The sequence below is a fragment of the Brassica rapa genome, chromosome A06, assembly GCF_000309985.2.
Source record: "Brassica rapa cultivar Chiifu-401-42 chromosome A06, CAAS_Brap_v3.01, whole genome shotgun sequence".
Lineage (NCBI taxonomy): Eukaryota > Viridiplantae > Streptophyta > Magnoliopsida > Brassicales > Brassicaceae > Brassica > Brassica rapa.
Genome location: NC_024800.2, coordinates 22,905,894 through 22,920,721, shown reverse-complemented (window position 1 = coordinate 22,920,721; position 14,828 = coordinate 22,905,894). Strand labels below are relative to the sequence as shown.

Below are 14,828 nucleotides of genomic sequence, written 5' to 3'. Positions count from 1 at the left end.
GTTTCTTATTAAATTGTCTTCAATCCTAAAATTTTAAGACATGCACTTGTTCTTCATAAGACTTTTTTTTTCTGTTCATAAGACATTTTCTGAGATTTGAGGTAGATTTTATATACAAGTAAGATTAACTCATGAGTTTATACACCAGTGAGATTATATAACTCATGATTTCTTTTATTTTTAAATAAATAAAAAGAAAGTGAAACCAACTAAAAACAAGACTTTTCAGTGTAATATATTCGAAGAAGAAGAGCCGTCGTTGTTCGTCAGTGGGATTTCTCAGCAAGCTGCACAATATCAAAGAGGCCGCAACAACTGATATATAAAGTTTAAGAACGATACAAAACGATGAGAACGTTTTAGTAGGCAACACATGCTTTAGAGATAAATGGTAGTATGTCCACAAAAATAACACTGTATAAAGAAGATTAAACACAATAATATTCTATCCAACAAGAGTAGAAAATAATTTGGTAACAACAAATTAAAGCAAGTTTCATTAGAAAGGAGGAATATTAGAGAGCCATCCATCTTGGTCAATGAAAGAGTAGGTAGCAAATTGGTCCTTAGCGAGCGTAGAAACATCTTTGTTAATCCAAGGAACTCTTCTAGATAAATGCGATCCTGCTCCTTTACACTCAACTTCTGCGTACGTGAACCTTGATCTAAACACAAAAAATTACAAATATGGTTATTTTTAAAGCAAATGAATTGGCCGGGGTATATATATATATATATGTAAAGATGTGCTTACTCGTGGCCAGCGTAGTTCCAAGGGAACCAGCCCTGAGGGACAACGACAGAAGCGAGATCTGTTTGGAAGAAAATGACTCGGCTGAATGGACCATAGGCTCGTCCAAGGTATACATTCATGGTCCCTGTAACACTTCCACGTAAGAACACGAACCCACTCGGGTCCTTGAGACTCCATCTTGCTTGAGCCGTTATGTACCCAAAGTTAACTATTGGTGCCAATACGCCCGCCGTTGCATTTATATGACAGTCCTGTCAAAACATTTTACATAAACTTTCATCTTAAAAAAAAACGTCTGTCTTGTACGTATATCTTAATTTTTGGTGTCACTAACAAAGAATGATGGCAATGGTACAAAAATTACCCGTTTATACCACATCATTCTATAAAGAAATCATTGTATAATTATACTGGCAAATAGTTCAATAGTTCATCGATCTGCTTTTACTTTTGCTATCAACCAAAAAGGCTTTATGAAAAGATTGTGTTGTGTGAATGTAACAATTCTTGTGTAAATAGTGATAAAGTGCTGTTTATGCGGCCATGCTATATAACAATAGTAGCTAGCAAAAAGCACTCTAGTCTAAGTCTATGATTGTAGAGAGAGATTAGGTATATATGCGTACCTCGTAGATAGATTGGCCACTACCAAAAATGAAATCAATAGCACCTTCGATGTAACAGTTTTTGAAGAGATGTCTGCCTTGAACATCCCACAACGTATCTTGTAACCCCAAGAAACCGCAGTTGTAGAACGCTGATTTATCGCCATAAACCGTAAGCGCTACCGCTGGCTTTATATCCCAACTCGGTCTACTTCGAATACTCAAACGATTATACGAATTCTGCCACAAATATTACATATGAAAATTATAGTCATGTTAGAATATTGTCACGTCAAAAAAGGTTATATAGTCAAAGATAATATAGAGGCTACGTAACCATGATTGTTAAGTTTCTGACGACAACATGGGATGGGTGGGAGGTGAAAGTGGAGCTGACATCAGTGGCTGCGTGAGCATTGTACGTGATGGTCGTGACTCTTTGTCCCTCTCCTTCTACTATTATGCACGGTTTCGTCAACGGTATTTCCACTTTCTCTCTGGTTCATCATCACAAAACTATGTTAAAAGATTAATTGTACTTTGCTTTAACCAGGATTCCAAAACGTTTTAAGGGAAGAAGATCAAGCGGACAAGCTAAACGTATTAAATTTTTATTTAAGAAATGGAAATCTAGGAAATATCAAACGCTATAAAACCGCGGTTAAGAACGCTGCGTTCGAAAACTGGAACAAATATATTAACAAAAAGAACTGTAGCGAGTTTGGTCTTTACTTACACGTAGACACCTCCTTTTATTTTGATTTTGATCCATTGAGAATTGGGTTCAGGAACAGAATCAATGGCAGATTGAACGGTTCTGTGTTTTCCTGAACCGGCTAGGTCAACGAAGATTGTGTTTACCACTTTGTTACCACAAGTTTGATCAGTTGCTGTCGACAATCCAGTACAAGAACTCAGAAGCAAAGCTATGAAGATGAACAAACCAGGCATGTTTATTTAAGTTTTATCGTATTTGTGAAAAAAAAAATTGAAGGGAAGAAAGAATAATGAGAGGATGAGAATGAAATTGTAATATGACTCTTAATTGTAATATGATTACGGTAGTGAGGGCTGAATTTTTTTTGTTGCTTTAAGTGGAATAGTATATTTCCTATTTAATATAGGATATATTCTGAATCTAACTTTCTCTTTATTACAACTATTAAATTGACTCAACATTTCAATTTATCGAATTTTGGCTTAATTGATATGCTGCGGACTGATTATATTTTACTAAGGGGTAGGTGTTTCGGGTATTCCTTCATGACTTTTATGTTCAGTTCGGATTTGATCTATTCAAGTTTTGAATTTTGGAGATTGAATTTCGTTCAGATTATAAACTTTAAATTGGTTCGGATCATTGTTGCTTTTCTTCGGATTCAAGTATCCATTTAAATTATGTAAGAAAATTTAAATTGAATTATATGTTCAATTTTAAAAAGCTAAAAATAAAAATAATATACAAATGTAAATTTGAATAAAGTGTCATCAAAAACTAAAATTAACATAAAAATTTGTTTGGTTGAGAAAGTAACATAAAAACTAAAGTACAACTACGTCTTCGTCTGGTCAAGCACATGATAAATTAGTTCTTATCATGTCTAAAATATTATCACAAGTAATATCACATTTTTGTCTGGTCAAGCAAGTGGTAAATTATTATTGGAAAAATTGCCAAAACGGAACAAAAGTTCAGCGTAGTTGTCCTTTTGGTATAAAAAAAATTTTGTCCACTTTTTCTTTCTTTTACCCTTTCCAATTCTAAAAGTTAATGAAATAAATAGTTTTATGAATTAAAAATTTTGTAAAAAATGGAAACAATTGATAAAACATTCATATACACAAACTCTTTTTTTTTTGACTGAAAAACTTGATAAATTAAATTTTAAAATTACGTTCTACTAAAAGTAGAATTCATCTTCTATGGAATATGGGTTAGTAGAAAGTAAATTCTAAATTAAACAAGTTCATCTACTTTTTTTAAAACGAACAATCTACTTTTACTTAAAATTCTAAATATGGGAAATGTGAATTCTACTAATTGTAAAGATAGCTACTTTTCTGTAGAATGCATCTTCTATTTTTATTACGTATTCTACAACTCTCGGAACGTGAAATCTAAACATTACTCTGACGGCTGCATGAGGTAGAATCTGTTTGTAGAATTTTTGTTTTCGTTCTACGCTATGTAAAAAGTATCTTCTACAAATAAGAAAACCTGATTGTTGCGAAAATTTAGAAAATTTCAGTTAAGAAAATATTCTATAAATATTTGAAATATTCTAACTTCTTAAAAAGTGTATATTTGGTCACAAAAATATTCTAAAAAATATTTGTAATCTTTGTGCTTGCCTAAAAGTTATAAACATATATTTTTTGATATATTTACAAACATATATTGACTAAAAATAATTTACGTATAATTTTTTTATTTTTATTAATATATTTATTTATAGAATTATTTGAAATTCAATTGTGTATATCACGGGGAATATATAAATGTTATTATCCATTCTATGCAAGAGAATATTCTATTTTTAATTAACATTATATATTAAAAGTAATAATTGAATTAAAGTATATAAGTATCGTAAAAATATTAGTATATAAGTGTTACTTATTATGACTAATTAAAGTATAAAATTATTTATCAAAATATGATTAAAAATTTAAAATATTTAAAAATGTTTAAGATATTTAAATAATTTATAAAATAGTTAACATACACTAAAAATTGTTGAATATCGACTAAAAACTTTTAGTCAATATTTTGGAAATATTTGTAAATTTAAATGTACAGTTTGTAAAAAAAATATTATTTTTTTGTATGCTCTTTATGTTAATTAAATTTTTATTAACATATTCATTTTTTTAGTAATGTATTTATTAATATAATTATTTTGAATTCAATTGTTTATATCAGAAAATTTATATTAATATAAAAACGTCAAATATATTATTTTTATTAATATACTCTAAAATAGTGACTTAAAATTATATAGAGCAATTCTCCTAAATAGACCATTTTTAAGTTTTGGTCACAAAAATAGATCACAAGGAGGAAAATGACCAAAATGTTTCATTTAATAGGTAAAAGAACCATAATACCCTAAATATATATAAAAAAATTAAAAAAAATATTTTTTTTATAGTTTTAGATTATAAGTTTTCAAATTCAAACTTTTTCAAAAAAATTTTTTCAAATTTTGAATATTTTATTTTATAAAATTTAAAATCTCAATCCCAAATCTCCACCCCTTAACTCTAAACTCTAAGGTTTGAATTATTTAACCCTAAGAGTATAAATGTATATTTATCTTTAATAAAACATTTTGGTCATTTTGATCTTTAGAATCTATATTTGTGACATAAATTTTTTTAGTGCTATCCTAAGGTTTTTCCCAATTATATATATATATATATATATATATATATATTATTTTTTTAATTTTATTTTTAACTCGTTTTTTAATATTTAAATACTTTTAAAATGTATTAATTTGATTAATTTGATTAATCAAGGGTTAGTTTTGGGATTATTAAAAACATTATACCAAAGGGACAACTTAATGATGTAATTATACCAAAGAGAAAACCATACCGAATTTTTATTCTCTTTTGGCAATTTTTCCTAAATTATTTCCTATCAGGTTTCAAATCTAGGATTCATATTTATTGTAAGATTTGTTCCAATTTTTTCATCCAAAATGGATACATAATATTATTATGTATTGTCCAAAAAATTTACCACCTTTATTGTACATGAATAAAAATATTTCTCTTTGATCAGAAAGACGATTTTCTTTGTTGAGATTCATAAGGCAACAAATTTACTATCTCACTAATCGATAAAATGGAATTAATCAAATAATAAACATGATTGAAAATTGAGTTGTAAGATAAATGAAACTTTATCTGGAATCTTAAAAAAAAAATTCATTACATTTTTAAAAATAAAAATATTAAAATAAATATTAAAATGTGGGTATATCTTTTCAAATTGTATGTAGATCGAGAAATTTTTTTAAAAACAAATTGATTAAAATTTTCACATTTTAGTTTCTCAAAAGTGTGACACCAAAAAATTAAAGTGATATGGTGAGAATTATATTGGATTTTTATACTAATACAATGCTATTTAACCATTAACTAGATTATGATCCGCGCGCCCGCGTGGATGTTTACTTTAATTTTTATAAATCAAAATGATTAATTATCTTTTTCAAATGTATTTATACGATGTTAGTATCCATACTTGTTTGGTTTGGGTCTATTCGAATTTTGGGTTTTTGAGTTTGAAGAATTCACCCCTATTCATGTATTTATATATTCCGGTCCAAGTTCAGTTCAGATCTTTTCGTGTTCGATTTGGATTTAGATAACCCATTTAAATTGTATTTAAACATTTAAATTTATATGTACTTGAATTTCTAAAAATATAAAAGTAAAATTAATATTTAACATATGAATTTGAATAACATATCAAAATACCTAAATTCAACATAAAAATTGGTTCGACTTGAATATTTAGATGGAGAATCAATATATATTTTAAGTATTTTTGGTGATTTGAGTATTGTTTTTCTATTTTAGATATTTATTTTTGACTATTTGTATATATTTTTAAGTATTTTGGAAAATTTGAAAATATTTTATATATTTTGGATATTAAAACTAAAAATAATTAAAATATTTATGTATATATATATATATATATATTTATATATGATTCAAATATATTCGGATACCTGTAATATTACGGTTTGGATTAGGTTCAGTTCTACTTCTTTAGATACAAAAAAATTGAATCCATGCGAATTTTTGCCGGTTTTAGTTCGGATTCGATACTATTTTTCGGACCAAATTTAATTTGGTTCTTCTGATTCGGGAATCCGAGTTTTATCTGAACCCTTTTGCATAATAATATTTTTGGATATTCAACAGTCAAAACGTTATCATAGAAATTATTTTTGTGAGTTTAAAAATTACAAAATTTTATTCTTAGTAATTTTTATGTAATTTATTTGCTATTGGTAATTTTTATTATGTTAATTAGTAAAAATCCTTAAATCTACCTATAAACTTAGAAAATTGGGCTTCTTAATGGATATTGAAAAATACAAAAACATATTCTAGACAAAAGGGTTGTCGTATATTTTAACCCAACATACATTATTAACAATGGGCCGTGTATTACCTGTGACATTTACTTTTAAAAAAATCAGTTTAGACAAGCGAATAAAAGAACGACAATTTACCATATCATGCATCCTATCAGTATCTACCATCTGATCCTCCTGAGGGATTTCAGAATGCAAATAACTCGGTTCATCTCTATTACAAATATTTTTAAATTGATTACTACTACTAGCTTCATTCCTACTATCACCTTCTTCATGGTGAAACCAAATGTAGTGTTGTGGAGTTAATCTTCTATTTACTCTATGTTTCCAAACTGTTTCACTCTGAGCAAACTTGGTATTCTTGCATTTACGACATGGACAGAACATTTTACATGTTTCCTGCGTGAAAGACGTCTTTCCGGCATGGTACAAGAATATCTCTGCTCTGTTGAGAAATTTGCTTGTCACTCTTCTCGCAGAATCTTTGTGTGCATACATCTAACTCCGGAGCTCATAGATATCTCGAGACATTTTTTAACTTTTATTTTTATTTTTTTGTGCATCTTAAGAATGAGAGAGGAGAGCATATTTATAGGAAATTTTTTATTTTGGTAGGTGGGAATGTTACGATCAATTTATGTTCACCATAACCTTTACTACTAATTTACAACTGCATTCCTCGTAAAAAGGTCGTTAATTAGATGGAAACTATTAGATGTGAAATAGACGTAATTTAACGACCTCTTTACGACGAAATAGAAAGGTTGTCGTAAACTAGTCGTAACGTCATGATTAATTTACGACGAAATGCTTTCGTAGCAAAGCTACGACTAGGTCGTTCTTAAATAGATGTTACTTTACGACTAATTTATAACGAAACGTTATCATAGCAAACTTATGTCTACATTACGACGATTTTATATATCGTCGTAAAGTAGACGTAAAGACAATGTTAAATTACAACGACACTATTGTAGTCGTAATATACCACATTTTCTTGTAGTGAAAAGTATTTGCTATAATTTTTTTATATTAATATATCTATACCCAAAAATAAATTTTTAAAAATTAATAATACAATTCTATAAAAGAATTTTTACATTACTTATAATAATATTTTTTAATATTTATATCATTATATAAAATGTTAATATTTTTCATTTTATTATTAAATCGCTGCTTTGTTTAGTAATCAACTAGTCATAATAATCCCGCAAACTCTTAATTTTTAACCGATATACCAGTCGTACAAAACGTTTAAACTATTCTATTAAAAATGAAATACAAAATAATGCTTACCTATTTGTAAGTGATTTCTTGCAATTTCTTCCTTTCATTTTAACTAATTTATACCACTTTATTTATTGTCTTTTCTAAATAATCCGACTTCATTTATTACAAAATAAAAATAGAACTTATCTATTTTAACAATATAAAAACTCTGTAAAAACCATGTTATATATCAACTTCGCGAAAGAACTTAGCCTTTGCTTGCCCACAAGCAAAACAAAGAACTAACCCTGTGAAAGAAGTTTGAAAACGCAAGAACTCGCATATCCTTTGAACTATTCACTTTCACCACTGTATGTGACAAGCCACATCAATTAGTATCAATCTTATAAGGTACTTCCATGTACATGACCTCATCTCCCAAACCTAACCATTTCAAGCCCACTACTCATAAGAGATATCCAAAATCACCACCAATTATCTCATTTAAGAGCTTAAGGTGTAGTCTCATCGGTAGGGTATTGGGGTATTGACCTCAGAACACCTGAACTCTTAGACATTTATGTTTCTTATCAAAGGTGAAAGCTTGAAATTTTTTTCCACATTTAAACAGGTATATAAAAGGGTTATAAATCCTTCCTGACCGAAAAACCAGATCGCTGTAGTAGTCAAAACCGCCCACTACGAAGATGGGAGGCTTGTGTGGAGAACCGTCAGATAACCACCCCCGATGTAGCCTGAAAAAAACAGAAACCGTGGTAAACACAGTTGTTACTAAGCAAAAGAAGTGAAAAGATTAACTGAAAAAAATAGTCAAAGAAATTGCACTCAGAGCCATTTTCTTCATGATTTAATTATTAAGTTTTTTTTCATATATTAGAGGAAAAAATTTAAAATATTTTTCTAATTTAAAACAATATACTTTCTAAAAAAAATTGTCATTTGAGGATTTCAAAATAAAACCATAATTTTGCGAGTTTAGACATAAAATAAATACTATGAGATCATTTAAAATACAACTACAATAGTTATAAATGATATATTTTATATTGTTATAAGAAAAACTGGATAGATAACTAACATAAGAAAGTACAGATAAGTTTCACATAACTTATTCGGTTTATATACGTTAAAACAGAGCAACAACTAAAAATTTAAAACAAACTGTTAAAAATAGTCATCATTAATTTACTATATAAATTACCAAGACTAACACAATATTACAAAAAAAAATCATCTTTTCACGATCAAAATCAGACTATACTATATTAGAATTTCATATTTGTTCTAATAATATACTTTATGACGACTCAAACTTGTAAAAAATCATTCATTATTTTCATGATTGTAGCTATATGTACAGTGATGTTTTCGGCGCAAATTTGTGTTTCAACCAATGGTGAAAAATGTATCAAACACTGCATCTCGAATCAATGCATGAAAGTAGCCAAAAAAGCAGATATGACTATTTGTGAAGAAGCTTGCAAAAAGTTTTGCAACAAACATGTAACAAGCCATGAAGAATATGCTGTTCCTGTAACCGATGGTGGTTTCATATGCACGTATATTTGGAATTGTCTTTCGTAACTACTTTCAAATTAAAAAAAATTACCATTGTATTCTTATAACATATTAAATATATATATATATGCATATTTGTATATTTGTGTTTGTTTGATCTGACGCATATTATACTTTTATTGTGCAACAAGTTTTTATAGGTGTTAACATACATTTAATATTCAAAATAACTCTATATTTCAAAAATATATCACAACAATTCCCATAAACAATGCAATATTAACCTAGTAAATTTCAGTTTAATCAACATCAACGCTAAGTAAAAATATGTTAGTGATAAATGGTGATTGCATTGTAAATTTTACATAATTTAATGATATGAAAATTAAGAATCAATCCACACAAATAAAAAGAAATACAGTCAAATTCTATGCAAGCCAAAAAATTAACAGTGAAAATAAAGTTTAGCGCACTTAAGATAAAAGTAAAAAAAAGTAAACCACAGAAAAAAAAATATGATCTGGTCCCATTAACTCATACAGCAGTTCAATGTAGGAACTCCAAAAATCAAACCTTCTAGGTTTCCACCTTATGTACTTTTGAGTGTTCAGCATATTTACATAATAGTGCTGTTTCAGCCTTGGATGATCAAATTCGTAGAGACAAGGATATTCTCTTGCTAAAGAAGGCCATTAACTCACTTTTCTATTCTCTAGAATTGAGTGACGTTTGTTGGCAGTGGTGGTGGTGGAGTTGACGCAAAGTGGGTCTTGTCGTGAGAGTGATTCCTTGGTTAAATTAAATTTTAGGTATTGGATTTTTGGGTTTAAAATAAATTTTATTCGAATATTATAAAATTTTGGACAGGGTTCGGACTCGAAATCTTCAGGGTCCGGATCGTTTTTTTTTGGTGTTGGATATTTGAGTTTAAAATTAAACTTTGTTCGGATATTATAAATTTTTGGATGAGGTTTGGACTTGGATCCTTCCGGGTCCGGATAGATTTGTAGGAACCTAGAAATATCCAAATAACTTATGTGTTTAGAAATGTCATCAAACAATTTATAAAAAAGTAAAAACTAACATCCACACAAACGTACATATCAATCTCTAGTAACGCTTAAAACCACAACCATCACAAACGCTGTAAATACCCTCACGAACGAATAGGATTTTGGTTGAGAAAAATTTCGCTCGACCAGTTTGGAGTTGGTTCGACCACAATTAAAAATAAAAATCGACCCATTGATTAATGTCTCGACGGGACTGTCTTGTGGTCGATAGACCTTCCCTTGATAGTTTTGACCGAGTGTTAATTAAAATGGATAGTTTTTATTTAAGCTGGACGATTTTATCCGAAAGCAAGACGAGATTCGACGGACGGGAAATGTTGGTCGAAAACTGTCTGAAAAGACCGTTCAGCTGCTTGGCCGGTCATGTGCGATGCACATGATTTTCACCTGCTTGCTTTCTGGACCAGTCATGTGACTTGCACCTGCTTACATGTCTGCTTGATTCATTAAAAATTCATGTACAAGTCACCAGCTGCTTGATGTTTCTTCATGGGAAGGAAATGAGTTTACTTCATGGGAGAGAAAGTGTGATTCAGCTCACCACTTGTCTCTTAATTCTGTCCTTTCTTGCTGACTCTTTTTATGCTGGTATCCTCTCATTTATTAACCTCTGGTCTTCCTGGGAGAGCTCATTAAGCTCCAAAACCAGACTGAAAATTCAGAGAGAAAGAGAGAAAGAAGAGAGAAAAATCTGTGAGAAATATTGGTTGAAAAATTCAGAAAAAAATCAGGGAAGAGAAGTGAGCTTGGACGACCCTTTCTCACCATCTTGTGACTTTAATCAGTGAATATTTGGGTGGTAAAGAGTTGGATATTTGGTGTCCTGAAGTTGAGAATCACCCATGTTCTTCAGCCTTTGATTTTAATCGGTAAAGATGTAAGTTATTGTGTGGATAATTTTTATGTGAGCATTTATGTTGGATTGACCACGATTCAGCTTTGTTCGGATTGAGTCCAACCTTGTCTTGATGTGGTACTGATCAGGTTTGGTGTGGCTTCATCTTAAAGAGGTGTATCAGTTGAGTTCAGACATTGTTTGATTTGAACCAGTAAACTGTTTTGCCTTTTGATCCAGATCAGTTTAGATTATAACCAGCTGGCTGAGTTGTTGATCTTCCTCTCTGGATTAATTTCTTAATCCCTTGTGTGAATTTATATTAGTTCAGCTCATGGTCCCCTATCATCTAGACAACTTAGCTGAAACAATTTATGTTTGAACCGAACTGAAGTTGCCTTGAACTTCTCTTAGTAGCTGTCCTGAATCTTGAACCTTGGGGTTGGACCGGACTGATTAACCTTTGTTCAAACCGTTATGTTATTGGTACATATGGTCAAGGAGAGTGGTCGGATCAGCCGGATCGTTGTGGTGGTTTTAATTCGAGAATGTTCCAGAAGCCGAGTGTGATTAGCTTGAGCTTGAACTCGAGTCTAGTCTTCCTTAGCCAATCTCATGGATTTAAAGGTGAGTCTAGATAGATGATTGATGAGTTTTAGGATTAAGTGTTGCTTGATTGAAATTACTGATTATGCTTGTTTGATAAGTAAGTCTTTAATTTATATTGAATGGTTAGGTGTTTACTTATGTAAACACTTAAAAATTATTATGATTTATTCTTTGAGGTTCATCCCAAGTCTTAGTACTTGTTCTCAAGTACTAATTTATATATGTATATAAATAAGTATGGAGTATTAATTATGTGAAGTCTTATTAAACCTGTTTCTCAAAATATTCACGTATGAACGATTAGTACCGTGACTGGTCCTGCGAATGGAACCAGGTCATAAAGACAAGATGATGGGGGCACCCTGTAGACCGTGTACTGCATGACGATGTAGTGTCGAATGTTCATATTGGACATTCGACGATGATGGTGATGCTAACTCGCTAGACTCGTTTAGCCTTTGTGGTTTCTCGGGTCTAGCATATATATATGTATGATTATATGAGTGATATGGAATACGGGAATAGGAAGCGAGGTATAAGATAAGATTCACATCGATGGAATGATATGCCTTATATATGTATTTTTATTAACTATGGAATATATTTCCACTGCATACAAATGAAGTTCATTGCTTGTGATATTATTAATATACGTTAGGGTGTGGGACTAGGCTTACTGAGCAAACTAGTTACTCATGACTCATTTGTGATGCAGATAACCAGTAGATGGGAGACCTTACTCTAGGACTGGAAGGAACAACATTAGCTAGCGGTAGTTTTATCATCCTTGCAAAGTCGTTTTGATATTTCTTATGTATAAGATTTGTTGACCGAAAACCTCGAGATTATATATAACAAATTTCGTAAGATGTTTTTGAATGATATATAAAGAATGTTTTTAAAGTACGGGTTTCATATGTTATTAGTCATTGTCTGGACGAACTAACTATCAGTTATTGCTTTTTCGGGTTGAAAAGCCTAGAGTGGTATCTCATAGGAGCATTGGTGTTCTTGGGTTGTTGGTCTAAGGCGATCGGAAGTATTCTGAGAACCTCAGAACGACCATCGAAGAATATCGACCGTGTCATTTCCAGTCATCTACAATCAGGAGTGTAGAGCGTTAATCAAACCCTAATTAGCATTCTCTTTCTTTTAGTGGAGAAAACATCAAAATATATTGATGACTTTTGCATTATTTTTGTTTGTACAGAAAGTTCAGAAATCAAAAATTAGATTGGAGGATATGATAAACGACTTGTAAAATATGCCTAAGACACTTGGTGGATCGAGTCTCTTGGTTGACCACGAAGACAAAACTGGACAATGGTTCGGTTCTTAACAACTGGGACACCAATCAATTTGTGAGCAGTGAGCCCCGAGAACCAAAGTTTATACGTAAACTAGACCCGTGAGCTCAACGAAGTCATAACTTGAACCAAGCCCAAACCGAACACACAAGACTGGACTCTCTTATCATGTAAACCTTGTGGGCAACGTTTCAATATTTCATCATCTATCAGGCGATTTAGTATTAGAATGAAACTGAGCATATTTGTCACGGTAAAAAGGGAACTTTGAAGGCAGTCTTGATAAAATACATCCACCACTTCAAAAACATTACTGCTTTAGGATTTTTCAGGCATGGCTTTATTGTTTCTAGACCCATGGAGATAACAAAGTACATGAAAATGCAGAAAAATAAGAACTAAGTTTCAAGTGATTGGGAACATTGGTATGCCAAAGATCATTCTGAGAACAACTCATTTCAGTAGCAAAACCACACGCATTATCACAATATGATCCAGTCACGCCTTTATAGCGTCAGCTCTTGGTTTCCATAGACCTAGTCTGTATTTCTGGCTGTATTTCAGTATCAGCTTCCTCTGCAAAACCAAAAATTAAAATTGTCAACAAAAAGAAAATAATGAACGAGCCAAATATAGTTAACCATGAAGAATTTTAAGTCAACAAATCAAAACATTTGATGGTGTTGTTCATCAAACCTATTAACATTTACATGAAAAGAGAAATGCCTTAGCGAGTGACAGAAACTGCGTACAAGCCTACATGTCATGCTTTTTGGGTGATAACAATAAGACTCTCCACTACCAAGACTGCACGATAATAGGAACTACACATCTCTATCAGTCTCTTTGTGCATGAAAATTTCAAGAACTCAACTTTTCTCTCCTTAACTTGTATAGTTACTTCCACTAAATTACGTAACGGAAACAAGTTTAAGGTATCAGAATATTTCATTATTATCAGAATAAAACGAAACGACCACTGAAATCTATGTAAACCGTAGAGCCGAATAGAGACATGATAACTTACATGTTTGCAAGGGATGCCAAACTTCTTGAGCTTGAGGGTACGAGTCACGAGCAGTTTGGAAAGATCACCTAACTCAGTTTCAAGCCTGGCAACGTGTGTCTCAACTCCTCCACCAATCCCACTCAAGAACTCAGGAATCCCAACCTTCACTGCAAAAACATCACATTATATCAAATCCAATAAGAGAATGTGATCCAAGAGATGTCTCTGCAAACTACAATCACCGAAAATGAAACTATACACAGAGGTGATAAAAATGATTCCTTTTGATTATAAAAACTGAAAACAGTGAAAACCCACCAATTATTTCACTAGCATTCGAAGCCTAAGGAGCTCTAAAGTAACGGATCGATACATAAGCGAAGAGTCAAAATCGAAATGAAAAAGTCGGTTACCTGCGTAAGGAGCTGGTTTGGAATAGAATCTAGAGAGGATTAGAGTCGAAGAAGGTTGAGTTCTCCTCAGAACAGATCTTGCGTTCTGTATCATTTGCATCCACGCCATTATCGGAGCTTTTTCTCAACAGTCTCAGGCGCCGACGAAGCTTCTTCCTTGTACAACTTTAGCGAGAGGTTTGGGGTTTCTGACGGATCCTACGGCGTCGTTTTCACGATTGTTTGTTTTCAACGGCCCAAGCCCATTATAGCCCAAATCAAACAAACTTTGTGTATTTTCCCGCGTGGTCTTTTTTAACATTTTATTTAGCTTGAAGAGTGATTAGGTTCCTACTTCCTACCTAATCGT

At 31.3% G+C, this 14,828-nt stretch overlaps 3 protein-coding genes across 3 annotated transcripts in view; 1 reads left to right on the top strand and 2 right to left on the bottom strand.

The window, feature by feature from the left end:
• LOC103874503 overlaps window positions 1-14,828 on the top strand; it is a 524,448-nt gene that overhangs the window by 120,744 nt on the left and 388,876 nt on the right. The gene's annotated exons all lie outside the window — the stretch shown is intronic.
• On the bottom strand, window positions 375-11,765 carry LOC103874488 (putative pectinesterase 52). Its single transcript, XM_009152915.3, has 5 exons — window positions 2,096-11,765; window positions 1,697-1,856; window positions 1,381-1,599; window positions 755-1,005; window positions 375-665 (listed from the first exon to the last, which is right to left on the bottom strand). The coding sequence occupies exons 1-5, from the start codon at window positions 2,308-2,310 to the stop codon at window positions 500-502; spliced, it is 1,011 nt and encodes a 336-aa protein (XP_009151163.1). The 5' UTR covers window positions 2,311-11,765; the 3' UTR covers window positions 375-499.
• On the bottom strand, window positions 13,306-14,708 carry LOC103874487. Its single transcript, XM_009152914.3, has 3 exons — window positions 14,480-14,708; window positions 14,085-14,233; window positions 13,306-13,633 (listed from the first exon to the last, which is right to left on the bottom strand). The coding sequence occupies exons 1-3, from the start codon at window positions 14,586-14,588 to the stop codon at window positions 13,556-13,558; spliced, it is 336 nt and encodes a 111-aa protein (XP_009151162.1). The 5' UTR covers window positions 14,589-14,708; the 3' UTR covers window positions 13,306-13,555.